Here is a 27,540-nt window from a genome sequence, read left to right as displayed (position 1 = left end):
AAGGTGAAAAATAACTGGGGATGTTTGCAGGCAATGTTAATGAAAGATAAAAAGATAGAAACAAGAGCTATTTCTGTGTCTGGTTTACCTATTTGTAAGGAGGCCTATGGTCTATGAGACTGAGCTTGGTAGAGGTGGGTAGGTAGGCTGCTTCAACCTCTAATTTAGCTTTCCTTTGGTTTTAGACTAGTTTGCGTGGTTCTGTGAAAGAGGGTCTATATCTGTTAAAACATAAGTTAGAAAAAAAAACAAAAACATGTCTTAAGTTGCTCCTTTACTCCGGTCCTGCTCACTATTATTCTAGTATCTATAGTTTGATTCTTGATTTTACTGACCTAACATCTCTTAATGCAAGTTTCCTTGACTCAGCCAAATTCCCCTAATTGTGCTGCTTCTAACCTTGGAAAGTAGCATTTTCTTTTTCCTTGATGTGTCATTCTAAATGTTTAAAAAAAAAAAAAAAAAGACTTACATTCATCTTCTCTTTACTTGCTATGAAGGGCAGTCTAACAAAATATAAATTTCATTTGGATTCAATAGCCCTACTCCCGTAAGTAGGAAAGGACTCTAGACACAGCCACCAACAAGTTATGTACTATGAAATCATTGAGTGATTTCCCTTCTCTGGACCTCTATATGTAGCTAATGGGGTTAGACTAAATCAACAGCTTTCAAACATTTTTTGACCATGACTCAGAATAAATTCTACAATATGACCTATGACCTATCTTACACAGACACACACACACTCCATGGAAAGAAAACTTTCACACTATTTACCCATACAAGTATAAAACACTCTGATATTTGTTGTTCTCCTCTATTTTATTTTTCTAATAAAATGTCTCCTGAGATTCATGCTTATTTATTCACTATGCTTATTTCATTACCTAATAATAGGTTGAAATCTCTATTTGAAAAACAGTGGGTTAGATTATTCTAGCTCTGACATTTAGAAACAATGTGAATGACCTAAGAAACATATTCTTTTGCAAGTGGATTATGAGTTTCTTACTGAAAATTGATTAGTATGTTCTTCTTTGAGTCTTATATGCTACATAGAGTGATCTTGGTTTTCAATTTTTTTCCTAATAAGTAATTTATATTATAATATGTATCCAAGTGAAAGTTGCTCACAGTATTAGAATTAAAAATGGGATATCAGTACCCACTAATATTAGCTATAGGGAGAGTGTTAGATCGATTGGGATGAGATATATGGGCTAGAGTTAGAATGTTGGAATGTTCTTATAATTCACAAAGGTTTTGTATCTGATTGGGTATACTTGAGGTGAGACTACTTTAAGGACTAAAGCTGGGCAAACCAACCATAAGGTATCTGATATTTTATTCCAGTAAGAGCTGTGACTTTGAAACACATGTAATTTAGTTTGGGAACAATGATTGGCAACTGAGTTGTGGATGGAAGATGAATGGAAGATAACCAAAATGGCTACTAACCAAAGAACTGTACCAGTTTAGTAAGGACTTCAGTGAGGAAAAGAGGCAGTAATGCCTACTGAGAAGAATTTCCATACTCAGAGGTAGAAGATGGGAAAATACAAAATTCGCCATGTATTTATGAAAGACAGTTATTTAATAATGTGCAGAAAAGAGTTCACGTAGTATCTCAAGAATGCCATTATTAGAAAGTCCTGCTTGCAAGGTTTGCTCTTGGTTGACATCTGGGGACTTCTCTGGTAAACAGTCCCATACAATGATAGAAAACATTCTCTGAATGATAAGAGTGAAGCATTGTGCTTAAACTGTTGAAATAATATGGTTTATGCTGAGCAACTACTTTCCTTCTAGTCTGGAATTCTGGACATGCTAGAGAGAGTGTGTTTATGTGATCAGCTGCTAGTAATAACCTTGACTGCTCAGTGTCTAATGAGCTTCCTTGGCTGACAGCATCTTACATGTATTATCATAATTCATTAGTGGAGGAATTAAGTACATCTTATATGACTCCACTGGAAGAAGATCCTTAGAAGCTTGTACCTGGTTTCTTACAAAATTTGCCCCATTTGCCTTTTCCCTTTTCCTATTTTACTTTGCAATCTTTCACAGTAATAAGGCCTATGACTATAGGTTGAGTCTTCTAAGTCGTCCTACTTAACCATCAAACATGCGGGGAGTCTTGGGGACCCTCTACAAAAGTGGTAGAGTGAGAAGGAATGACAAAGTTCGTAGAGATACAGGGTAAAAAGAGAGGAAAAAGAAATCAAGCATATCAAGCCTCATGTGCTGAATGAGAGTAATGAGTTGTCTACTTTTGCAAATTCCATTCTGAGGTGGCTGATGTCGGTTCTAGCAACCTTGGTCAGGATGAGATGATGAGAGAGTAAAATATTTTTCTGATACCAGCATCTCTATCTCAAATCCTTAATATAGCCCCAGAATATGAATGGTCATCAGAAAGCAGAGAAAACAAGTTTGAGTGGTTAGCATACATTTTAACATTAACATAAAATTCCCAAGGTCTTTTTTTTTTGATACCTAGAGACTCTGAAAATGTTTATATATTTTTTTCTTTTATTTAAAGATTTTATTTATTTATTTGAGAGAGAGAGAGCATGAACAGTGGGGAGGGGCAGCGGGAGAGGGAGCAGCAGACTCCCCGCTGAGTAGGGAGCCCAACACAAGGCTCAATCCCAGGATCCCAGGATCATGATGTAAGCCAAAGGCAGATGCTTAACCAACTGAGCCACCCAGGCACCCTTGAAAATCTTTTTTAAAAAGGAGTAAAGGAAGATGGTGGTAGAGTAGGAAGACACTAGGCTTGCCTTATCCCACGAACACAAATAGATAACTATTAAATAATCCTAAATACCCCAGAAATTGACCTGAAGACTGGCAGAGCAACCGCCACAATTAAAGGGAAAGAAAAGGCCATATCAAAGAAGGTAGGAAATGTGGGGATGTGGTTTAGGGGAGAAATAGATCCTAGCTGCTGCAGAGGAGAGGGAGCCATGTCTAGAGAAGGGTGAGACAGAAAGGAACACACAGGGAAATGGACAAGAAGGCTTCTCCAAAGCCAATGGCTTGGAGAATGAGAGGGACTGAATTTTGTGAGTTCTATCAACCAGTAGGGCTTAACACCTGGAGATTTAAAGATCAGAGGCTTGGCTGGGATAGTCTGGAGGATACTGTCCAGCTCCTAGAGAGAAGGCAGGTAAACAACCCAGGGGGCAGAAAGTGTGGAAACAGTGATCTGAAGAGGGCCTGGGGCACAAAGTGGGGAGATTATTTGCACTTCTCAGAGTGCATCCCTGAGAGGCAACATTCAGATAGATACCACTCCAGGAACAAAGGAGCTGGCCAGCACCATTTTCATCCCCTGCCTTTCGGCGTAAGTACACAGCTACTGGCAGGAAGTAGTGCAGCACCAACACTACTTGCCTAACTTATATACACCAAGCCCTACCCCCTGCACGCTGGTGAAGCTGTCCTTTCCAGACATGCTTGCCTCAGTCCCACCATGGTGGGACCCTCCCCCAGAAGACCAGCAGAAACCCCCTACCCACACCACATCTACCAACCAGTGAGTTCTACAGGGCCTCAGTTCTGGTGGAGGTGGTGACAGGTCTCATTTCACAAGCATACCAGAGCACACCTAATTTAAACTTGCCATATTCAGGCCAGGGACCAAACCTCTAAGAGCAGCCAAAGAGCCACTGCACACGACTGGCCTAAAGGACAGAGCAGCCAAAACACAAGAGCAGAGTACATGCAGCACATACTGGAGATACACCCTAAAGGGCCAGGCCATGGGAACTACATGGCCTATTCCTCATAAGGCCATTACTCTCAGGAGTAGGAGAATGGCTGGCTTTTTTTTTTTAATTTATTTATTTATTTGAGAGAACAAATGTGAGAGGGGGAAGGGGCAGAGGGAGAGGGAGAGAGAGAATACTCTCCCCACTGAGCACGGAGCTGAGATCATGACCTGAGCTGAAATCAAGAGTCAGACATTTAAGCAACTGAGCCATCCAGGTACCCCATGGTCAGCTTTTTGAACATAGAGAAAAAAAAGCAGAGACTTAGACAAAATGCAAAGATGGAAGAAATGATCCCAAATGCAAGAACAAAATAAGTCCATGGCAGAGATCTAAGCAAAAACAGATATAAGTAACAGCCTTGATGTAGAATTTATAGCAACAATCATAGGGATATTCACTGGGCTTGAGAAAATAATAGAAAATACAGGTAAGAAATTATCACAGAGATAAAAGAGTTAACAAAGAATTGAGCAGAGATGAAAAGTGCAATAGATGAGACTGGAAACAAGCTTGATGCAATGAACAGGCTGGAAGAAGTAGAAGAATGAATTAGTGACCTCAAAGACAAAGTAATGAAAATTAATGAAGCTGAACAAAAGAGAAAGAATAGACTAGAGGTACTCAGTGACTCCATCAAATGTAATAACATTCGTATTATAAGTCCCAGAAAATGGAGGAAAATGGAGAGAAAGTTTATTTGAAGAAATAATAGCCGAAAACATCCCAAATCTGGGAAAGGAAACAGACAACCAGAACCAGGAAGCACAGAGAATTCCCATCAAAATCAATAGAAGCAGGCCTACACCAAGACATATTGTAATTAAAACTGCAAAATATAGTGATAAAGAAGATAATCTTGAAAGCAGCAAGAGAAAAGAAGTCCTTAACTTACAAGGGAAAACCCATAAGGCTGGTTCAAGATTTCTCAATGGAAACTTTGCAAGCCAGAAGAGAGTGGCATAACATATTCAAAGTGCTAAATGGGAAAAACGTGAAACCAAGAATACTCTATCCAGCAAGGCTATCACTCAGAATAGAAGAAGAGATAAAGACTTTCCAAGACAAAAACTAAAAGAGTTCCTGACCATTAAACCAGCTCTGCAAGAAATATTAAAGGGGACTCTGAGTGGAAAGGAGACCAAACGAGACAAAAACAAGAAAGGATCAGAAAAAATCTCCATAAACAAAGACAAAACAAGTAATAAAATGGCAGTAAAGACGTATCTATGTAATTGCTTTGAATGTAAATGGAATAAATGCTATAATCCGAACACATAGGGTGTCAGAATGGATTTAAAAAGAAGACCCATCTATATGCTGCCTACAACGACTCATTTTAAACCTAAAGACACCTGCAGATTGAAAATGAGCCGATGGAGAAACATTTATCATGCAAATGGATACCAAAAGAAAACCAGAGTAGCAATATTAGACTTCAAAACAAAGACTGTAAGAAGGTCACTATATAATAATAAAGGGGACAATCTAAAAAGAAGATGAAACAATCTTAAATAATTATGCACCCAACATGGGAGCACCCAAATATATAAAACAGTAACAAACATAGAAGAACTAATTGACAATAACACAATAATATTAGGGGATTTTAACACCCCATTTACATCAATGGACAAAGCCCATCTAAACATATAAACAAAAAGGATACAATGGCTTTGAATGACACACTGGACCAGGTGGACTTAACAGATATATTCAGATCATTCCATCCTAAAACAGCATAATATACATTCTTTTCAAGTGCACATGGAACATTTTCCACAATACATCACATACTGTGTTACAAAATGGGCCTCAAAAATATTGAACGATTGAACTCATCCCATGCACCTCTTCTGACCACTGTGAAACTAGAAGGCAACCAAAAGAAAAAATTTGGAATGACCACAAATACGTAGAAGTTAAACAATATGCTGCAAAACAATGAATGAGCCAATGGGGAAATTAACAAAGAAATTTAAAAATATAACAGAAACAATGAAAATGAAAACCAATGGTCCCAAACCTTGGTATACAGTGAAAGCAGTCCTAAGAGGGAAGGATATAGGAATACAGGCCTACCTAAAGAAGCAAGAAAAATCTCAGATAAAAAACCTAACCTTACACAAAGGAGGAGCTACAAAAAGAACAACACCTAAAATGAGCAGAAGCAAGGAAATAATAAAGATTAGAGAAAAAATAAATGATACTTAAACTAAAAAAAAACAAAAAAACAAAAAAACAATAGAACAGATCAAGGAAACCAGGAACTAGTTCTTTGGAAAAATTAGTAAAACTGATTAACCTCTAACCAGACTTATGAAAAAGAAAAAGGGAAGAACCCAAATGAATAAAATCATAAATGAGAAAGGAGAAATAACAACCAATGCCACAGAAATACAAAACACTGTAAGAAAATATTATGAAAATCTTTATGCCAACGAATTGGACTACATGGAAGAAATGGATAAACGTGTAGAAACATATAAACTACCAAAACGGAAACAGGAAGAAACAGAAAACTTGAACAAACCAATAACCTGTAAAGAAATTGAATCAGTAATCAAAAAACTCTCAGCAAACAAGTTGAGGGCCAGATGACTTCATGGGCAAATTCTACCAAACACTTAAAGAAGAGTTAATACCTATTCTCAAACTACTCCAAAAAATAGAAAAGGAAGGAAAACCTAAAAATTCATTCTATGAGGCCAGCATTACCTTGATATCAAAACCAGATAAAGACCCCAGTAAAAAGAGAATTACAGGCCAATATCCCTCATGAACATAGATGCAAAAATTCTCAATAAAATGTTAGCAAACCAAATCCAAAAATATATTAAAGAAATCAGTCACTGCAATCAAGTGGGATTTATTCCTGGGTTGGAAGGGTGGACTGATATTTACAAATCAAACAACAGGATACACCGCATCAATAAATGTTAATAAAAGAAAGGATAAGAACCTTTCAAAACATGCAGAAAAAACATTTGACAAAATAGCACCTCCATTCATGACAAAAACCCTCAACAAAGTAGGGTTTGAGGGAATATACCTCAACATAATAAAGGCCACATATAAAAAAAACCATAGCTAATAGCATCCTAAATGGCAATAACTTTGAGCTTTGCCTCTATGGTCAGGAATAAGACAGTGACATCAACTCTCACCACTGTTTTTAAACATAGTACAGGAAGTCTTAGCCACACCAATCAGACAGCAAAAAGAAATAGAAGGCATCCAAATCGGCAAGAAGTAAAACTTACACTATTTGCAGATGACATGGTAATATATATATATAGAAAACCTGAAAGCCTCCACCAAAAAACTGCTAGAACTGATAGACAAATTTAGTAAAGTCGCAGGTACAAAATCAATATACAAAAATCTGTGCATCTGCACCAATAACACAGCAGAAAGAGAAATTAAGGAATAAATCCTATTTACAACTGCTCCAAAGACAGTAAGATAACTAGGAATATTTTTTCATGTATCTGAAGGCCACTTGTATGTTCTGTTTGGAGAAATGCCTGTTCATAGGGCGCCTGGGTGGCTCAATTGGTTAAGCGACTGCCTTCGGCTCAGGTCATGATCCCGGAGTCCTGGGATCGAGTCCCACATTGGGCTCCCGGCTCGGCAGAGAGCCTGCTTCTCCCTCTGACCCTATCCCCTCTCATGCTGTTTCTCTCTCTCTCTCAAGTAAATAAATAAATAAAATCTTTAAAAAAAAAAAAAAAAGAAATGCCTGTTCATGTCTTCTGCCCATTTTTCCTTGAATTATTCTTTCGGTGTTGAGTTTGATGAACTCTTTATAGATTATGGATACTAGCCCTCTAACTGATAAGACATTTGCAAATATCTTCTCCCATTCTGTGAGTTGTCTTTTGGTTTTGTCAACTGTTTCCTTTGCTGTGCAAAAGCTTTTTATCTTAATGAAGTAACAACAGTTCATTTTTGCCTTTGTTTCCCTTGCCTTTGGAGATGTGTCCAGCAAGAAGTTGCTGCGGCCAAGGTCAAAGAGGTTGTGCCGGTGTTCTCCTCAAGGATTTTGATGGATTCCCGTCTCACATTTAAGTCTTTCGTTCATTTTGAGTTTATTTTTGTGTATGGTGTAAGAAAATGGTCCAGTTTCATTCTTCTAAATGTGGCTGTTCAATTTTCCCAACACATTTATTGAAGAGACTATTCTTTTTCCACTGGATATTCTTTCCTGTTTTGTCAAAGATTAGTTTGCCATAGAGTTGAGGGTCCATTTCTGGGTTCTCTATTCTGTCCCATTGATCTATGTGTCTGTTTTTGTGCCAGTACCATACTGTCTTGATGATTACAGCTTTGTAATAGAGCTTGAAGTCTGGAAATCTGATGCCACCAGCTTTAGTTTTCTTTTTCAACATTCCTGTGGCTATTTGGGGTCATTTCTGGTTCCATACAAATTTTACGATTATTTGTTCCAGCTCTGTGAAAAAAAGTTGATAGTATTTTGATAGGGATTGCATTGAATGTATTGACTGCTTGAGGTAACATATACATTTTAACAGTATTTGCTCTTCCAATCCATGAGAATGGAACATTTTTCCATTTCTTTGTGTCTTCCTCAATTTCTTTCATGAGTGTTCTATAGGTTTTTGAGTACAGATCCTTTGCCTCTTTGGTTAGGTTTATTCCTAGGTATCATATAGTTTTTGGTGCAATTATAAATGGGATCGACTCCTTAATTTCTCTTTCTTCTGTCTCACTGTTAGTGTATAGAAATGCAACTGATTTCTGTGCATTGATTTTATATTCTGCCACTTTGCTGAATTCCTGTATGAGTTCTAGCAATTTTGGGTTAGGGTCTTTTGGGTTTTCCACATAGTGTATCCTGTCATCATGAAAAAATGCTCAATATGACTCGGCATTGGGGAAATACAAATCAAAACCACAATAAGATACCACTGCACACCAGTCGGAATGGCTAAAATGAACAACTCAGGAAACAACAGATATGGTGAGGGTGTGGAGAAAGGGGAACCCTCTTACACTGTTGGTGGGAATGCAAGCTGGTGCAGCCACTCTGGAAAACACTATGGAGGTTCCTCAAAAAGTTGAAAATAGAGCTACCCTATGACCTAGCAATTGCACTACTAGTTATCTACCACAAAGATACAAATGTAGTGATCCGAAGGGGCACCTACACCCCAATGTTCATAGCAGCAATGTCCACAACAGCCAAACTATGGAAAGACCCCAGATGTCCATCAACAGATGAATGGATAAAGAAGAGGTAGTATATATATACAATGGAGTACTACTCAGTCATCAAAAAAGAAATGAAATCTTGCCATTTGCAATGACGTGGATGGAACTAGAGGGTATTATGCTAAACTAAATAAGTCAATCAGAGAAAGACAATTATCATATGATCTCACTGGTATGTGGAATTTAAGAAACAAAACAGAGGACCATAGGGGAAGGAAGGGAAAAATAAAACAAGACGAAATCAGAGAGGGAGACAAACCGTAAGAGACTCTTAATCATAGGAAATAAACTGAAGGTTGCTGGAGGAGGGTAGGGGGATGGGGTAACTGGGTGATGGACATTAAGGAGGGCATGTGATAGAATGAGCACTGGGCATTATGTAAGACTGATGAATCACTGAACTCTACCTCTGAAACTAACAATACACTATATGTTAATTGAATTTAAATTAAAAAAATAAAAAAATAAGATATCTAAGAATAAATCTAATTAAAGAGGTGAAAGACCTTTACTCTGAAAACTATAAAACACTGACGGGAGAAATTAAAGATGAAAGAAGGAAATAGAAAGACATTCCATGCTCATGGACTGAAAGAACAAATATTGTTAAAATGTCCATACTACCCAAAGCAATCTACATATTTAATGCAATTCCTATCAAAACGCCAACAGCATTTTTCACAGAGCTAGAACAAAACATCTTAAAATTTGCACGGAACCACAGAAGACCCTAAATATCCAAAGCAGTCAAAAAAAGCAAAGCAAAGCTGGAGGCCTCACAGTTCTGGACTTCAAGTTATAAAGCTGCAGTGATCAACACAGTACTGACACAAAATCAGACACACAGATCAATGGAAGTGAACAGAAATGAACCTACAACTATTTGGTCAATTAATATTCAATAAAGAAGGAACAAATATCCAGTAGAAAAAAAGACAGTGTTTTCAACAAATGGTGTTGGGAAAACTGGACAGCAACATGTAAGAGAATGAAACTGGACCACTTTCTTACACCATACACAAATATAAATTGTAAATGGACTAAAGACCTAATTGTGAGACAGGAAACCATGAAAATCCTAGAAGAGAATATAGGCAGTAACTTCTCTGACACTGGCCATAGAAACTTCTTTCTAGATATGTCTCCCCAGGCAAGGGAAACAATGGCAAAAATAAACTATTAGGACTTCATCAAAATAAAAAGCTTCTGCACAGTGAGGGAAACAATCAACGAAACTGAAAGGCAACCTATGGGATGGGAGAAGATATCTGCAAATGACATATCTGATAAAGGGTTATTATCCAAAATATATAAAGAACTTATAAAACTCAACACTCAGTAAACAAATAATCCAATTAAAAAGTGGGCAGAAGACATGAATAGATATTTTTCCATGAAGATATACAGATGGCCAACAGACACTTCAACAGATGCTTAACAGCACTCATCATTAGGGGAATACAAATCAAAACTACCACACCTTTCAGAATGGCTAAAATTAATAACATAAGAAACAACAGGTGTTAGTGAGGATGTGGAGAAAGAGGAACCCTCTTGCACTGTTGGTGGTAATGGAAACAGGTGCAGCCTTTTGGAAAGCAGTACAGAATTTCCTCAAATAGTTAAAAATAGAATTACCCTATGATCCAACAATTCTACTTCTGGGAATTTACCCAAGGAATACAAAAATAGTAATTCATAGGGATACATGCATCCCAATGTTATAGCAGCATTATCTACAGTAGCCAAATTATGGAAACAGTTCAAGTATTCATCAACTGATAATACATAAAGATGTGATATATATATATATATATATATATATATGACTCAACCTTAAAAAAAATGAAATCTTGCCATTTGCAAGAACATGGATGGAACTAGAGAGTATTATGCTCAGTGAAGTAAGTTAGAGATAGACAAATACCACATGATTTTAATCATATGTGGAATTTAAGAATCAAAACAAATGAGCAAAGGGGAAAAAAGAGACAGAGTGTCAAATCAAGAAACAGCCTCTTAACTATAGAGAACAAACTGATGGTTACCAGAGGGGAGGCGAGTGGGGAGATGGATTAAATAGATGATGGGGATTAAGAACTGCATTTATTGTACTGAGCCTTGGGTGTTGTATGAAACTGTTGAGTCACTAAATTGTACACCTGAAACTAATATTATACTATATGTTAATTACCTGGAATTTAAATTTAAAAAATCTTTTAAAAAATAAAGTTATCTAAAAGATGATGAAATGATAAATTATAATTTTAATAATAGCTGTATATTTTTTTATTTTATTTTAAATATCATACAGAAAATTGATCTATAGTTCTATCAATTTTAATACATGTATAAAATCCTGTAACCACCAGTACAATCAGGATATGGAAGAGTTCTATCACCGTTAAAAAAAAAAAAAACTTATGTTACCTCCTTATATTCACACCTTCCCACTCTTAACTCCTGGGAACTACTGACCTGTTTTTTTTGTTGTTGTTGTTACTATAGTTTTGTCTTTTTGAGAGTGTTATATGACTAGAATCACAGAATATATAACTCTTTTAGACTGGCTTCATGTCAGATTCATCAAGATTGTTGCATGTGTCAATGGTTTACTCCTTTTACTCGTGAGTATAATTCCTTTGTTTGGATGTGCCAGTTTAATTTACTCCTGAAAGACATTTAGGTTGTTTTCAGCTTTTGGTAATTACAGAGTTACTATAAACATTTATGTACAGATTTTTCATTTTTCCAGGGTAAATATCCAGGAGTGCGATTACTTGGTCTCATGATAAGAGCATGTTTAACTTTATAACAGAAACTGTCAAATTGTTTTCTAGAATGGCTGTACCATTTTGTACTCCCACCAGCAGTGTATGAGAGTTTCAATTGCTCTCCATTCTTGACTATACTTGGTATGGTCAGTCTTTTTAATTTTAGATATTCTAATACGTGTGTAGTAATATGTCACTGTGATTTTCATTTGCATTTACCTAATAACTAATGATGTTAAACATCTTGAAATCACTCTATTTTTTAAAGCACAGTGTTTATAAAAGTAAACATGCTGTAATACAGAATCTAAAAATCTTCATAGTACCCTATCCTAACAATATTCAATAAAGGATATGAGGTTTTCCCATGATAGTAAAATTCAGAATATAATGGCATTGAAAGAAAAAAAATGTATTTTTTTAAACCCTACCTTTTCTTGCTGAAACCAAGCCTGCCAATCCTGAAACTGTAATCACTCCAAGTTTTGGAAGAAAATCTCGAGGTGGATTCTTCAGATAGATATACGCATCTTTTAAGAAATAAGTTAAAAATTAATATAAATGACTTACTAAAATTAGGCATTCTATATATGATGCAGAAATGCTAAAGAGATTTGCTAAGATAGAAGATGGCTTAAATACTCCTCAAAAAAAGCTACAAAAATAATGATTTGAACAGCGAATGAAAAAGCTAGTTAAAATAGTTACTTGCTACAAAATTAAAATCTTCCTTCCATAGCTGATTTAATAATTGTTTTCTTAATACAGGCAATTACTCTTTAATGAAATATGATGCTAGAGTTCACACCTTAGCTTGGATTACTATAAAATAAATGCTTGACTGTGTATGTATTTATCTCTCTAATAGAAATGCTTCTGGACTTACCTGTTCAAACTCTGATAGGATCCAGTAGGAATAGAAATACTTTATTAAGGAACTTTGAATAATTGACAAGGGATACATGTAGCTTCTAGGCCCTGCTTGCCATCACTCCCCCATACCCAGAGCAGCCATTGCTCTTGGTTAAAACCAATGATCAGGAGGAGAAGTGAGCCTAGACCAAAAGTAGATGACGAACGGGCACAAGTCTAGATTTCTTGGCTTTTTATGTATTTAAATTATTTCTGTTTCCAGACAACCCCCCAAAAAAGACTCTTCTATCACTGTTAATTATTTAATAGCAATCACTTATTTAATCATATTCCTCAAGATTGATGAGGAATACAATTTGAAATTAATTCCTACAAACCTAAGTAATGATAATACATTTACAGGTCATCAACATCATGGAGACATTTAAAATTTTAGCTGAGGGACGCCTGGGTGACTCAGTCGGTTAAGCGTCTGCCTTCAGCTCAGGTCATGATCCCGGAGTCCCGGGATCGAGTCCCATATTGGGCTCCCCGCTCAGCGGGGAGTCTGCTTCTCCCTCTGACCCTCCCCCCTCTCATGCTCTCTCTCTCTCATTTCTCTCTCTCTCTCAAATAAATAAAAAAAAATCTTTAAAAATAAAAATTAAAAAAATAAAATTTTAGCTGATCTTTCTGTCTCCCATACACATTTATTTTAACAACTGGCATAGCCCAAGAATATTAGGAAGATATTTCTACTGTCAAATACCATTATCAAAATAAAGAATCAAATACAATTGCTTTCCAACATTAGCTCAAATATTCTAGAGTAACTGATTGGTATTAGTGTTTCCTAGCAATAGATAGCAAAATTCTACAGATTTTAACAGCAAATAGCATCTATTTAAACTAATTGATAACAATGTAGACATGTTTCTAATTTATGCTTTGAGTATATAATATGGGCTTTGCAGCTAAAACAGACCTCAGTTTGAGTCCAGGCACTGCCACTTACTAGTTTTGTGACCTTGGCAACCTACTTTACCTTTCTAAACCTCAGTTTCTTTATCTGTAAAAAGGGAATAATTATAGGGGTACCTGGTTGGCTCAGTCAGTTGGGTGTCTGACTCTTGGTTTCCGCTTGGGTCATGATCTCAGGGTTGTGAGATCGAGCCCCGTGTCAGGCTCTGTGCTCAGCACGAAGTCTGCTGTCCCTCTCCCTCTGCCTCTCCCCTGCTTCTGCTCACACTCAAACTCGCACTCTCTCTCTCTCAAATAAATAAATAAAATCTTGAAGAAAAGGGGAATAATTATAATACCAACACTCATAGAATTGGTATAGAAATTAGATAAATTGTGTAAAATGCTTACCATAGTGCCTTAGCATACAGTAATTGCTTAATAAATGATAGGTGCTATTACTTTGGTATTGTTATCATAAAGTGCTATACAGAGTATCTTCTCAGTTGGTAAAACATGATAATGAATAACTTACCACCTTTATTTTTTCTCATATTTAAACCTTGCAAGTTAAAAAGACAATAGAACATTTCTAATTATGGATGGTTCACTCACCCACCTTTTCCAAATTGTACTGTATCCATTATTCCATTTTTCACAAACACACAAACACCCTAAGCAAAAAGAAAAAAAAAGGACATCTGCATTTTGAAGATTTTGATAATTAAATCAAATATTCCACATTAATCAATATTAAAATATTGACTTAGCATTGCACTCAAATCTAAATCTAACTTTCCTATTTATTCACATGAGAACTTTTTCATTCTGTTTAACATGGATAATACTTGTTTACTATCTTCCTCATATAAACAAGTAATGCCTATAAGTAGTCAGAGCATCTCACAGATAATTTATTGCAGAAATACAAAGATTTATCATCTTATTTTATAAAGGCTAAAAAAATGAATGGAATTTAAATAAATCATGGATAGAGGTATTATTTCAGCTTAGAAGCAACATCTGATTAATAAATATGTGGTAGCAACACCGTAATGATTTGTGAAGAAAATAGTAACAACAAACCTAAAGAAAGTACTTCATCCTCTCCTTTTTCTTAGTGTGCATTAGAATGGCAAAAAACCCTAAATAAGACATTTATCTCAGGACAGAAATCATCCTACACACACTAGTGTTTATATTATTTTTACATAGGAATATAAATTCTCTACAAATCAAGATTATATTAACCCATTGAAGTGATTAAAGTTTTAAATCAAATTTGCTCTTTTACCTATTTCTAACTAATTTATTTTAATGCAAGAAATATGGTTATATTCATTTACTGAGTGATAGGTACCATTTCGATTACATCAGAAGAAAAATGAAGGCAGAGAATGATTTACCCATAGTCATGCTGTACTCTATTGAAGAAACCAGAAAACATAACTGAAATATATGGTCTCTATCTCTGAACTAGCTGCTATGAAATCATGGTATAAAAACGAAAACGATTTTTAAAGCAAAGAACATAGAAGTAGTTATATTACACAGTAAAGAAATAAGTCATTACTATTGTGATATCTCGGTATTAGTAACCTTGTTTCAGATATTTTCATGATGATCAGAGATGTAGAGGTTCATCCCTTCATCATGGTTTCAAGCTGTACAAACCGGCACAGACCTTAACTGTCACTGAGTTACTTCTCTTTAAAGACTCTCTTGAGAAAACCTCACCTTTGAAGTTATAATACCTATTGATTGGTTGATTGAAAATCATGTAGCTGTTGAGGAAGAAAACCAGCCACTTCTTTTGGGAAGTTTTCCTTAGCTTGTTTAGGAATTCACTTTTACCACTGTGGCTCACTGCTACCTAAATTTGAAAACACTAAGGAGAGGAGGAGAAACTGAATTTGCCCTGCAAGATTCTAAGTTTAATGCAGAATACAATTTGACTCAGAAGTAATTTTTAAAGAATAGATTATGTTTTTAAGGGAAAATCAGAAAAAGTTATTTACATTGGGATGAAATGCATTCAAAGTGTCCTTCTTCAACCTATTCACCTTTCTTTTAGTCTTAAATAGGGTGATAGTAATAGCAATTTAAGGATCTTTCCGGAACAATTTACCTCATGAAAACAAATTTGAGAACACTATGGAAAATTAGGTCTAAGAAGGCTTAAGTATGAATCACCCGGCTGTTGGTATATAGCAATAGAGGCATGATTCAAACCCTAATTAGTTAATATATTTTCCTCTGAGATCAAACTATTAAGAGTGTATAATACAACTAATACTATTAGAGTTGTTTGACAGACACAAATTTTAAAAAATTACACCATGTATTCATCAGATGTTTTAAATATCATCTGGAATGACCAGAATTTACATTTAGTGTTTCATAAAATCATTAGAATCTTTTTTGAAAAAAGAATGGATTAGAAACAAAAAAGAACAAGGGTTTACAATTGGATAGGTTATATCTGAGAAAAAGTTGTGTGGTTATTAGGTCAGAATGATGAAACTGACATTAGAGATGTTGATGCTAACACACCTATGTTGATGTGAGGATAATGAAATATCAATATTTTATCAGCTTACTCCATCACTCTGCTGCTAGATAATGCTGACTTAAAGCTAAGTATTAAAGTCAGATGAATTTTATTTTTCCCAATAGCTGACTATATTCAGAATGGTCTTATGAACTAAACCCAACTAGTTAACATTTTGCTTAGCCAAGTAAGGAACAATTGAGAAATAATTTCAGAACTTCTTGTAAGTAGCCAAACAACTATACATGAAAAATAACATAAATGCTTGCTGAACTATCATAATCTATGTAGTAGTGGTACAGTAGGTTAAATATTATTAAATATGGCCACAATTCTTTGCTGCTACTCATATTGAGAGGTGGCATCTAATTTCACTCCCTTTAAAATTGGGTTGGCCTTTGTGACTTAACAATAGAATGCTGTAGAAGTAACTTTCTTGGACATCTGATGATAAATAAGCAGCTTAGTAAATTCTGCCAAGGGCCTCTTGTAAGAGCCTCGAACTGCCTGTGTAAGTTATCTGACTATGCTGAGATCACCATGCCTGATAGGTCACATGTAGGTGCTTTAGTCAACATTCCTAGCTAAGCCTAGCCTTCTAGCTATCTGTGACAAGGTACTAAAGATGAGAATGAAACTGTCTTAGGGCCTCTAGATCAACCCATTCACCTGATGAATGTCACTGAGTAACCTCTGTCATTACCAAATGCAACAGAAGAATCACCTGTCTGAACAAATCAGAAACCTCCAATATTAAACCAGTATTAGAACTTACTTACCTTGCACCAGCCAATATAATGACCAGTTGTAGTGCGGATGGATGCAAAGCCCATTTGTAAACGACCAGGCTGTTCTTCAACATATTTAGACTGCAGAGGTGGTGCAGTATATATGGGGAGCTAGAGGCAAAAAAGGTTCATGTTAAAAATATGAAACAGCTGGAATTCCTTTTTCAGTAAAACAGAAGAGAAGTCATCAACCTTCCTGCTAAAAGCAACTAAAAATGCTGATAAAATATTTTTAAAAAACATCTTAAATGGGAGAAATGATCCAGAAAGCTGTTTATAAAGACTGTTCAGAAGCCTAGATTAAAAATCAACAGAAATGCAGAGATAAACAATAAAGTCAGCTTTTACCTTGTAATCATTTGCTTTAAAATAGGATGGTTCAAGAGTCTGGAATCAGGAAACAAAACGTGGAAAAAGCTTATGGTGGGCAACCTTAGTGGGGACCCTATTAGTTGGTATCTCAAAGTTTTACATCCTCAACTTAAGAGTGAACTAGAAATAAACAGTTCACTCCAAAGAACTGTAAGGAAAATTGACTGTCTCAAAGATTGGGCATCAAGTAGAGAGGAAAGAAATATTTCCTAAGATTTGGCAAACACAAGCGAGAGCTCATAACCTGCAGAATAAAACTAACTGGATAATCTGAGAAATCTCAAACAAGAATACATTTAAAGTACTCCCAAGCTAGTAGCCTCCACATATACTTGGCAGAAACAAAATAAATATCTCCCCTCTGGAGGAAGCTACCAAGATGTCAAGGAATTACAACAGATAAAGTTCCAAGAAATATGAACCCATAATTTAAAAAAAAATAGAAAACACAAAGAAGGAAAAGAAAGTTAGAAAACACAAGGAATGTATCTGGACAAGACATAGCAGAAACAACAAACAGACTCTGATCCACAAAGAATGTATATGTTATAATATATAATATCAAATAAATTTATTTTTGTTTTTAAAGAAATAAACGAAGGACCTATGGGTTAAGAGGAAGAGACTACAAAAATTACCAAACTAATGAAAACAGAGAACTTCTGGAACTGGAAATTAAAAACGTAAATAAAGATCTCAATTGGGAGGCTGGGAAGATGGCCACGTAGAAGGACCCTAAGTTTGCTTGGTCCCACAGATACAACTAAATAACACTGATGTAAGTGTAAAATAACCCCCAAAATGATGCAAACACTGGCAGAACAAATTCCATGAGTAAGGTAGAGAAGAGACCACCACAAAAAGGGTAGGATGGGCAGAGACATGGTGGGGAGCTAAAAGGGCCCTGGGCATCCAGTCAAGAGGGAGCCTAGGGGATAGAGAAGGGCAAGAAAAAAAAAAAAAAGACTATCACAGTGGGGAGCTTGCATGGGGAAAACAAAGCCCCCAAACATTTGGTTTTGAAAGCAAGAGGGGTCAAATTTTGTGAGTTCTTAAAACCAGAGGGACTTAAAGCTTGGAATGTTAAAAATCAGTCTTGGCTCTTGGAGACCCCTGAGAGCATTAGGAAGCTGAGTCCTACCCTTAAAGAGACAGCATTAGAAGCAGCCTGCTGAGATCGAGTGTAGCAGCATCAGTGTGGAAAACGCCTGGTGCATACAGGAAGGAGAGTTCTTTACTCATCTCAGAACACATCCCATATACGCAGGGATCCCAGAGAGGCCCTTCCAGGAATAAAGGAGCTGGCAGGTGACATTTCCCTCCCCTGCCTCTTAGCATAAATGCAAGGCCGCCTGAAGGAACAAGTGCAACGCTGACACTCACTACTTTCTTACACCAAGCCCTCTGCCCTGTGATTTGGCAGTCATGTTTGCCTCAGTCCCAGAACTTCAGGTCCCCTCCCCCAGAAGACTAGCATAAACCTCACCAATAATGCATCCCCTGACCAGCACATTTTGCAGGGCCTTAGTCCTGGCAGTAGTGGCTGATCACCACCTGGGGACTATGTGCACACATTGCTAAAACTATGCGCCCTAACCATGCATGGTTTTTGAACCAATCCCATACAGCCCCAGTCTCAGAACCCACCAGTACCACCTTGATAAAAGTGGGCAGCCCGCCCACTACTTTCAAGAGCAGGAGACATAGCTGACTTTCCTAACACACAGAAACAAAGAGTTAGACAAAATGAAGACTCAAGAGAAATATGTCCCAAATGAAAGAACAGGACCAAACCACATCAAGAGAACTAAGTGAAACAGATACAAGTAGAATGCTAGATATAGAATTTAAAGTAATTATCATAAAAATATGCACTAGATTTGAGAAAAGAGTGGAGGATATCAGTGAAAAGCTTAACAAATAGACAAACATGAACCAATCAGAGATGAAGAACACAATGCATGAAATGAAAAATAAACTTGACGGAATTAATAGCAGGCTAGAGGAAGCAGAGAAACAAATTAATGACCTGGAAGGCAGAGTAATGAAAAGTAATCAAACTAAGCCATTGAGAAAAGAAATATGCAAAATGAGGATAGACTTAGGAAACTCAGTGACTCCATCAAATTCATTATATTCACATTGTATGGACCTGAGAAGAAAAGGGGGACAGAAAAGTGTTTTGAAGAAATAACAGCTGAAAAATTCCCTAATCTGGGAAACATATATCCAGATCCAGAAGGCACAGATATCCCCCAAAAATTCAACCCAAGGAGGTCCACACCCAAGACACATAATGGGGGGGAGATGACGGAGGAGTAGGGGACCCTATTCCAACCAGACCCTGGAATTGAGGTGGGTATCTACGAGACCACTCTGAACACCCAAGAAATCAGCCTAAGATGTAAGAAGACAGATGTGGCTCTCTACAGAGTATTAGAGGAGGTTGGTTTCAAGGTAAGAAGCAGGGAGCCATGATTCTGTGGGCAGATATCGGAGGATAAACGGAAGGGGGAGGGAGTCTGGCAGTGGGGATCCTACACTGCCGGTGAGTGAAAGCCTCATGCACTGAAGACGGGACACAGACTCGCAGAACAGTAGCAAAGGGAAAAGGACTTTAGGGCAGCCCCCAGATGGAAACCTGGAGTGGCGGGGCTGGCGGTTTTAAAAGCACAAAGGGCAGAGACGTGCCCCAACCTGAAGGCGAGGATTGGGAATGCTGCTGAGGGGAACATAACCCAGGACTGCAGTTTATGGCAGCACTGACAGAAACAGAGATAGTGTGGCCTGGAGAGCTCAGTGACATACAGAACAGACTGTGATCTCCTTGCTCTGAGGAAGACAGTTGGAAACAGTGTCTTCTCCTCTGACTCTTAGAAGAGACACGGACGCCAGGGAAAGCTGCCAGAGAACAAAAACCCAAAAAAACCGGTTCTCACTAAGCCCAAAACCCGCCACAGGGGTCAGGGCAACTCTGCCCAAACAGGGTTGCCTGAGTAACAGCATGGCAGGCCCCTCCCCCAGAAGACAGGCTGGGAAAACAAGAGGCCAGCAACCCTAAGGCCCCTAGAAAACAGGTGCATCTTGCGTGGGTTCTGGTCAATAATTTGGACACTGTACATTCCCTCAACCACCCCTCAACAGAATGACTAGGAGGAAGAACCCCCAAAATAGGAAAGACTCAGAGATTATGACTTATGCCACAGATTTACAAATGGATGCAAGTATAACCAAATGTCGGAGATGGAATTCAGGCTAGCAGTTGTGAAGACAATAGACAGAATGGAGTAATTGATTAATGGCAACAAAGTGTCTCTAAGGGCAGAAATGAAAGCTGAACTGGCAGAACTTAAAAATGCTATCAATGAGAAACAATCTAAATTAGATAACCTAACACCTATGGTAAGTGAGGCAGAACAAATTAGTGACCTAGAAGATCAAATAATAGACAAAAAGGGAAAAGAGGAGGCCAGGGAAAAACAACTCAGAAAACATGAAAATAAAATCAGAGAAATAAGGGACACCATGAAACGTCCCAATGTCAGAATTATTGGAATCCCAGAAGGGGTGGAGACAGAGAGGACTAGAAGATATATTTGAGCAAATTGTACCCAAGAACTTCCTTAATCTGGAGAATGAAACAAACATTCATACCACAGAGGCAGAGAGGACCCCTCCTAAGATCAAGGAAAACAGGCCAACGCCCCAGCATGTAATCGTAAAACTCGCAAATCTTAGAAACAAGGAAACCATCTTAAGGGCCATTAGGGGGAAGAGATTCCTTACGTACAGACAGAGGAACATCAGAATAATATCAGACCTATCCACAGAGACCTGGCAAGCCAGAAAGGCCCGGCAAGACATATTCAGGGTACTAAACGAGAGGAACATGCAGCCAAGAATACTTTATCCAGCAAGGCTGTCATTTAGAACGGATGGAGAGATGCAGAGCTTCCAGAATGGGAGAAACTCAAAGAATATGTGACCACTAAGCTGGCACTGCCAGAAATATTAAGGGGGGTTATATAAAAAGAGAAAGACCACATGGTGATATATAAAAGAAATTTACAGGGACAATCTATAAAAACAGGTCTTCACAGGCAACATGATGACAATTAATTCATATCTTTCAATAATCACTCTCAATGTGAACGGCCTAAATGCTCCCATAAAACAGCACAAGGCTACAGGAACCATACATATGCTATCTACAAGAGACTCATTGTGAACCTAAAGATATATCCAGACTGAAAGTGAAGGGGTGGAGATCCATCTTCCATGCCAATGGATCTCAAAAGAGAGCTGGGGTAGCAATTCTTATATCAGACAAATTAGATTTTAAACTAAAGACTGTAGTTACCGACACAGAAGGACACTGTATGATTCTTAAAGGATCTATCCAACAAGAAGATCTAACAACTGTAAATATCTATGCCCCCAACATGGGAGCAGCCAGCTACATAAGCCAACTGTTAACCAAAATAAAGAGTCATACTGATAATAATACATTAATTGTAGGAGACCTCAATACTCCACTCTCAGCAATGGACAGATCATCTATGCAAAAAATCAACAAAGAAACAAGAGCTTTGAATGATACACTGGACCAGATGGACATCATAGATATATACAAAACATTCCACCCTAAAACAACAGAATACTCATTCTTCTCGAGTGCACATGGAACTTTCTCCAGAATGGACCACATACTGGGTAACAAATCAGGTCTCAACTGATACCAAAAGACTGAGATTATTCCCTGCATATTCTCAGACCATAAAGCATTAAAACTGGAATTCAATCACAAGAAAAAATCTGGAAGAAATTCACACACTTGGAAGCTAAAGACCACTCTGCTCAAGAATGTTTGGGCCAACCAGGAAATCTAAGAAGAACTTAAACAATTCATGGAAACCAATGAAAATGAAAACACATCAGTCCAAAACCTATGGGATACTGCAAAGACGATCCTAAGGGGGAAATATATAGCCATCCAAGCCTCACTCAAAAAAATAGAAAAATCCCGAATTCACCATCTAACTCTACACCTTAAAGAACTCGAGAAAAAGCAACAAATGATGCCTAAGCCACACATTAAAAGAGAAATAACTAAGATTAGAGCAGAGATCAATGAATTCGAAACCAGAAACACAGTAGATCAGATCAATGAAACTAGAAGCTAGTTCTCTGAAAGAATTAGTAAGATCGATAAACCACTGGCCAGACTTATCCAAAGGCCAGACTTATCCAAAAGAAAAGAGAAAGGACCCAAATTAATAAAACTACAAATGAAAAGGGAGAGATCACGACTAACACCAAGGAAATACAAAAAATTATTAGAAATTATTATCAACAACTATATGCCAATAGGCCGAGCAACCTGGATGAAACGGATGCCTTCCTGGAAACCTATAAACTCCCAAGACTGAAACAGGAAGAAATTGACAACCTGAACAGGCCAATAACAAGTAACGAGATTGAAGCAGTGACCAAAAACCTCCCAAAAAACAAGATCCCAGGGCCTGACGGATTCCCTGGGGAATTCTACCAAACATTCAAAAAAGAAATAATACCTATTCCCCTGAAGCTGTTTCAAAAAATAGAAACAGAAGAAAAGCTTCCAGATTCATTCTATGAGGAAGCATTACCTTAATCCCCAAACCAGGCAAAGAACCCATCAAAAAGGAGAATTTCAGACTGATATCCCTGATGAATATGGATTACAAAATCCTAAACAAGTCCTAGGTAACAGGATCCAACAGTACATTAAAAGAATCATCCACCACGACCAAGTGGGATTTATCCCCGGGAGGCAAGGGTGGTTCAACATTCACAAATCAATCAATGTGATAGAACACATTAATAAAAGGAGAGAGAAGAACCACATGGTCCTCTCAATTGATGCAGAAAAAGCATCTGAGAAAATACAGCATCCTTTTCTGATTAAAACTCTTCAGAATATAGGGATGGAAGGAACATTCCTCAAGTTCATAAAATCCATGTATGAAAAACCCACAGGGAATACCATCCTCAATGGGGAAAAGCTGAGAGCCTTTCCCTTAAGATCAGGAACACATCAAGGATGCCCACTCTTACCACTATTGTTCAACATAGTACTAGAAGTCCTAGCAACAGCAATCAGACAACAAAAAGAAATAAAAGATATTCAAATTGGCAAAGAAGTCAAAAATCTCTCTTTTCGCAGATGCCATGACACTTTATGTAGAAAACCCAAAAGACTCCACCCCCAAATTACTAGAACTCATATAGCAATTCAGTAATGTGGCAGGATACAAAATCAATGCACAAAAATCAGTTGCTTTCTAATACACTAACAATGCAACTGTAGAAAGAGAAATTAGAGAAACAATTCCATTTACAATAGCACCAAAAATCATAAGAACCCTCAGAATAAACCTAACCAAAGGGGTAAAGGATCTATACTCTAAGAACCACAGAACCCTCATGAAAGAAATTGAAGAAGACACAAAAAGATGGGAAAACATGCCATGCTCATGGATCAGAAGAATAAACATTGTTACAATGTCTACGCTACCCAGAGTAATCTATACCTTCAATGCCATCCCGGTCAAACTTCCAATGATGTTTTTCGAAGTGCTGGAACAAACAATCCTAAAATTTGTATGGAATCAGAAAAGACCTCGAATCACCAAGGAAATGTTGAAAAAGAAAAACAAAGCTCGGGGCATCATGTTGCCCAATTTCAAGCTATATTACAAAGCAGTGGTCACCAAGACAGCATGATACTGGCCACAAAAACAGACTTACAGACCAATGGAACAGAACAGAGAGCCCAGAAATGGACCCTCAACTCTATAGTCAAATAATCTTCAACAAAGCAGGAAAAAATATGCAATGGAAAAAAGACAGTCTCTTCAATAAATGGTGCTGGGAAAATTGGACAGCTATATACAGAAGAATGAAACTCGACCATTCTCTAACACCATACACAAAGATAAACTCAAAATGGATGAAAGACCTCAATGTGAGACAGGAATCCATCAAAATCCTAGAGGAGAACATAGGCAGTAACCTCTTTCGACATCAACCACAGCAACTTCTTTCAAGATACATCTCCAAAGGCTAGTGAAACAAAAGCAAAAATGAACTTTTGGGACTTCATCAAGATAAAAAGCTTCTGCACAGCAAAGGAAACAGTCAACAAAACAAAGAAGTAACCCACAGAATGGGAGAAGATATTTGCAAATGACACTACAGATAAAGGGCTGGTATCCAAGATCTATAAAGAACTTCTCAAACTCAACACCCAAAAAACAAATAATCAAGTCAAAAAATGGGCAGAAGACATGAACAGACACTTCTCTGAAGAAGACATACAAATGGCTAATAGAAACATGAAAAAATATTCATCATCATTAGCCATCAGGGAAATTCAAATCAAAACCACACTGAGATACCACCTTACACCAGTTAGAAAGGGAAAAATTGACAAGGCAAGAAACAACAAATGTTGGGGAGGATATGGAGAAAGGGGAACCGTCTTACACTGTTGGTGGGAATGTAAGTTGGTACAGCCACTTTGGAAAACAGTGTGAAGGTTCCTCAAGAATTTAAAAAATAGAGATACCCTATGACCCAGCAATTGCACTACTGGGTATTTACCCCAAAGACACAGATGTAGTGAAAAGAAGGGCCACAGGTAAACCAATGTTCCTAGCAGCAATGTCTGCAATAGCCAAACTGTGGAAAGAGCCGAGATGCCCTTCAACAGATGAACAGATAAAGAAGATGTGGTCCATATATACAATGGAATATGACTCAGCCATCAGAAAGGATGAATACCTGACTTTTACATCAACATGGATCGGACTGGAGATTATGCTAAGTGAAATAAGTCAAGCAGAGATAGTCAATTATCATATGGTTTCCCTTATTTGTGGAATATAAGGAAGAGCATGGAGGACATTAGGAGAAGGAAGGGAAAAATGAAAGGGGGGAAATCGGAGGGAGAGATGAACCACGAGAGACTATGGACTCCAAGAACCAAACTGAGGGTGTTATAGGGGAGGGGGGTGGAGGGATGGGTTAGCCTGGTGATGGGTATTAAGGAGGGCACATACTGCATGGAGCACTGGGTGTTATAAGAAAACAATGAATCATGGATCACTACTTCAAAAACTAATGATGTATGGTGACTAACATAACATAATAAAATAAAATTTAAAAAAAAACAAACATAATAGTTAAAATGGCAAAAAACGGTGATAAAGAATTTTAAAGGTTGCAAGAGAAAAAAAAAAGGTACATGCACACATAGAAACACCATAAGGCTATCACCAGATTATTCAGCAGACATATTTCAGGCCAGAAGACAATGGCATGATACATTAAATGAGCCAAAAGGGAAAAATCTGCAGCCAAAATATTCTATTCAGCAAGGCTATCATTCAGAATAAAGGAGAGATAAAGAATTTCTAAGACACATAGAAATGTAATGACTTCGTAACCACTAAATTAGTCCTAGAAGAAATATTAGAGAGGACTCTCTGAGTGGAAAGGAAAAATAAGTAAAAGTATGAAAAGTAAAAAAAAAAGTATAAAAACAGTAAAAATAAGTAAATTTGCAATGGCAGTGAAGGGATTCACAAAAATAAAAGGATGCAAAATATGACACCATATGCCTAAAGCCTGGGGACAGATGAGTAAACAATGGGTTCAAATATAGGCAACCATCAACTTAATATAGACTGCTATAAAAAGATAAGATCTGTAAACCTAATGGTAAGCACAAATCAAAAACCAGTCATAGATAAGTAAAGAATAAAGAGAAAGGAACCCAAGTAAATCACTAACAAAACCCAGCAAACCATGAAAGAGAGCAAGAAAATGAAAAAAAAAAAAAAAAAAAAACAAAACGTACACAATCAAATACAAGTAAAATAATGGCAATAAATACATATCTATCAATAATTACTCTGAAAGTAAATGGACTAAATACTCCAATCAAAACACATAGGGTGACAGAGAGGATAAAAAAACAAGATCCACCCATATGCTGCCTACAAGAGGCTCATTTCAGGACTAAAGACTCCTGCAGACTGAAAGTGAGGGAATGCAAAAAACATTTATCATAAAAATGAAAAAAAGCCAGAGTAGCAACACTATATCGAACAAAATGGATGTTAAAACAGACTAACAAAGGACAGCATGTAATAATAAAGGAGGCAAATCAAAAAGAATATTTAACATTTCTAAATATATATGTACCCAACATGGGAGCATCCAAATACTTAAAACAGTTAACAAATATAAAGGAAATGATCAATAATGATACAATAACAGTAGGGGATTTCAACATCCCACTTACATAAATGGGCAGATAATCTAAACAGAAAAACAAAAAGGAAAGGGGATTTGAATGACACAGTAAAACAGAGGGATTTAACAGATGTATTCAGAACATTCCATCCCAAAACAGCAGAATACACATTCTTTTCAAGAGCACATGGAACATTCTCCAGAACAGATTACATATTAGGACACAAAACAAGTCTCAACAAATTCAAAAAGACTGAAGTCATACCATGCATCTTTTCTGACCACAATACTATTAAAACTGGAAACTGACCAAAAGAAAAAATCTGGAAGAGCACGAATACATGGAGGTTAAATAACATGCTACTAAACAATGAACGGGTTCACCAAGAAATCAAAGAAGATGTAAAAAATTACATGGAAACAAATAGAAATGAAAACACAAAGGTCCAAAATATCTGGGATACAGCAAAAGCATTTCTAAGAGGGAAATTTATAGCAACATAGGCCTACCTCAAGAAGCAAGGAAATTTTTTAAAAACCTAACTACCTAAAAAACCTAGAAAAAGAACAAGCAAAACCAAAACCAGAACAAAGAAGGAAATAATAAAGATTAGAGCAGAAATAAATGAAATAGAAACAAAAAATAAAAAAGATCAATGAAACCAGAAGATGGTTCCTTGAAAAGATCAACAAATTTGATAAACCTCTGGCCAGACTCATCAAAAGAAAAAAAAAGAGGACTTAAATAAACAAAATCAAAAATGAAAAGAGGAGAAATAACAACTAACACCACAGAAATAAAAAACATTGTAAAAGTATATTATAAAATATTATATTGTCCCAACAAATTGGACAACCTAGAAGAAATGGATAAATTCCTAGAAACATATAACCTACAAAATCTGAAGGAGGAAGAAACAGAATATTTG

The 27,540-nt window shown here is 36.9% G+C and overlaps 1 protein-coding gene across 5 annotated transcripts in view; it reads right to left on the bottom strand.

Moving 5' to 3' along the window:
* Positions 1 to 27,540, bottom strand: part of APOOL (apolipoprotein O like) — a 141,465-nt gene that overhangs the window by 35,292 nt on the left and 78,633 nt on the right. For all 5 annotated transcript variants that reach the window (XM_035028808.1, XM_035028812.1, XM_035028809.1 and 2 more), the window contains exons 3-5: positions 16,931 to 17,050; positions 14,220 to 14,274; positions 12,220 to 12,318 (exon numbers count right to left, since the gene is read on the bottom strand). In XM_035028808.1, coding sequence (XP_034884699.1) covers positions 12,220 to 12,318; positions 14,220 to 14,274; positions 16,931 to 17,050 — 274 coding nt within the window. The remainder of the gene's footprint in view (positions 1 to 12,219; positions 12,319 to 14,219; positions 14,275 to 16,930; positions 17,051 to 27,540) is intronic.

Source organism: Mirounga leonina, unplaced genomic scaffold, assembly GCF_011800145.1.
Source record: "Mirounga leonina isolate KUSES-001 unplaced genomic scaffold, KU_Mleo_1.0 Mir_204, whole genome shotgun sequence".
NCBI lineage: Eukaryota > Metazoa > Chordata > Mammalia > Carnivora > Phocidae > Mirounga > Mirounga leonina.
This window is presented reverse-complemented; position numbering and strand designations above follow the sequence as displayed.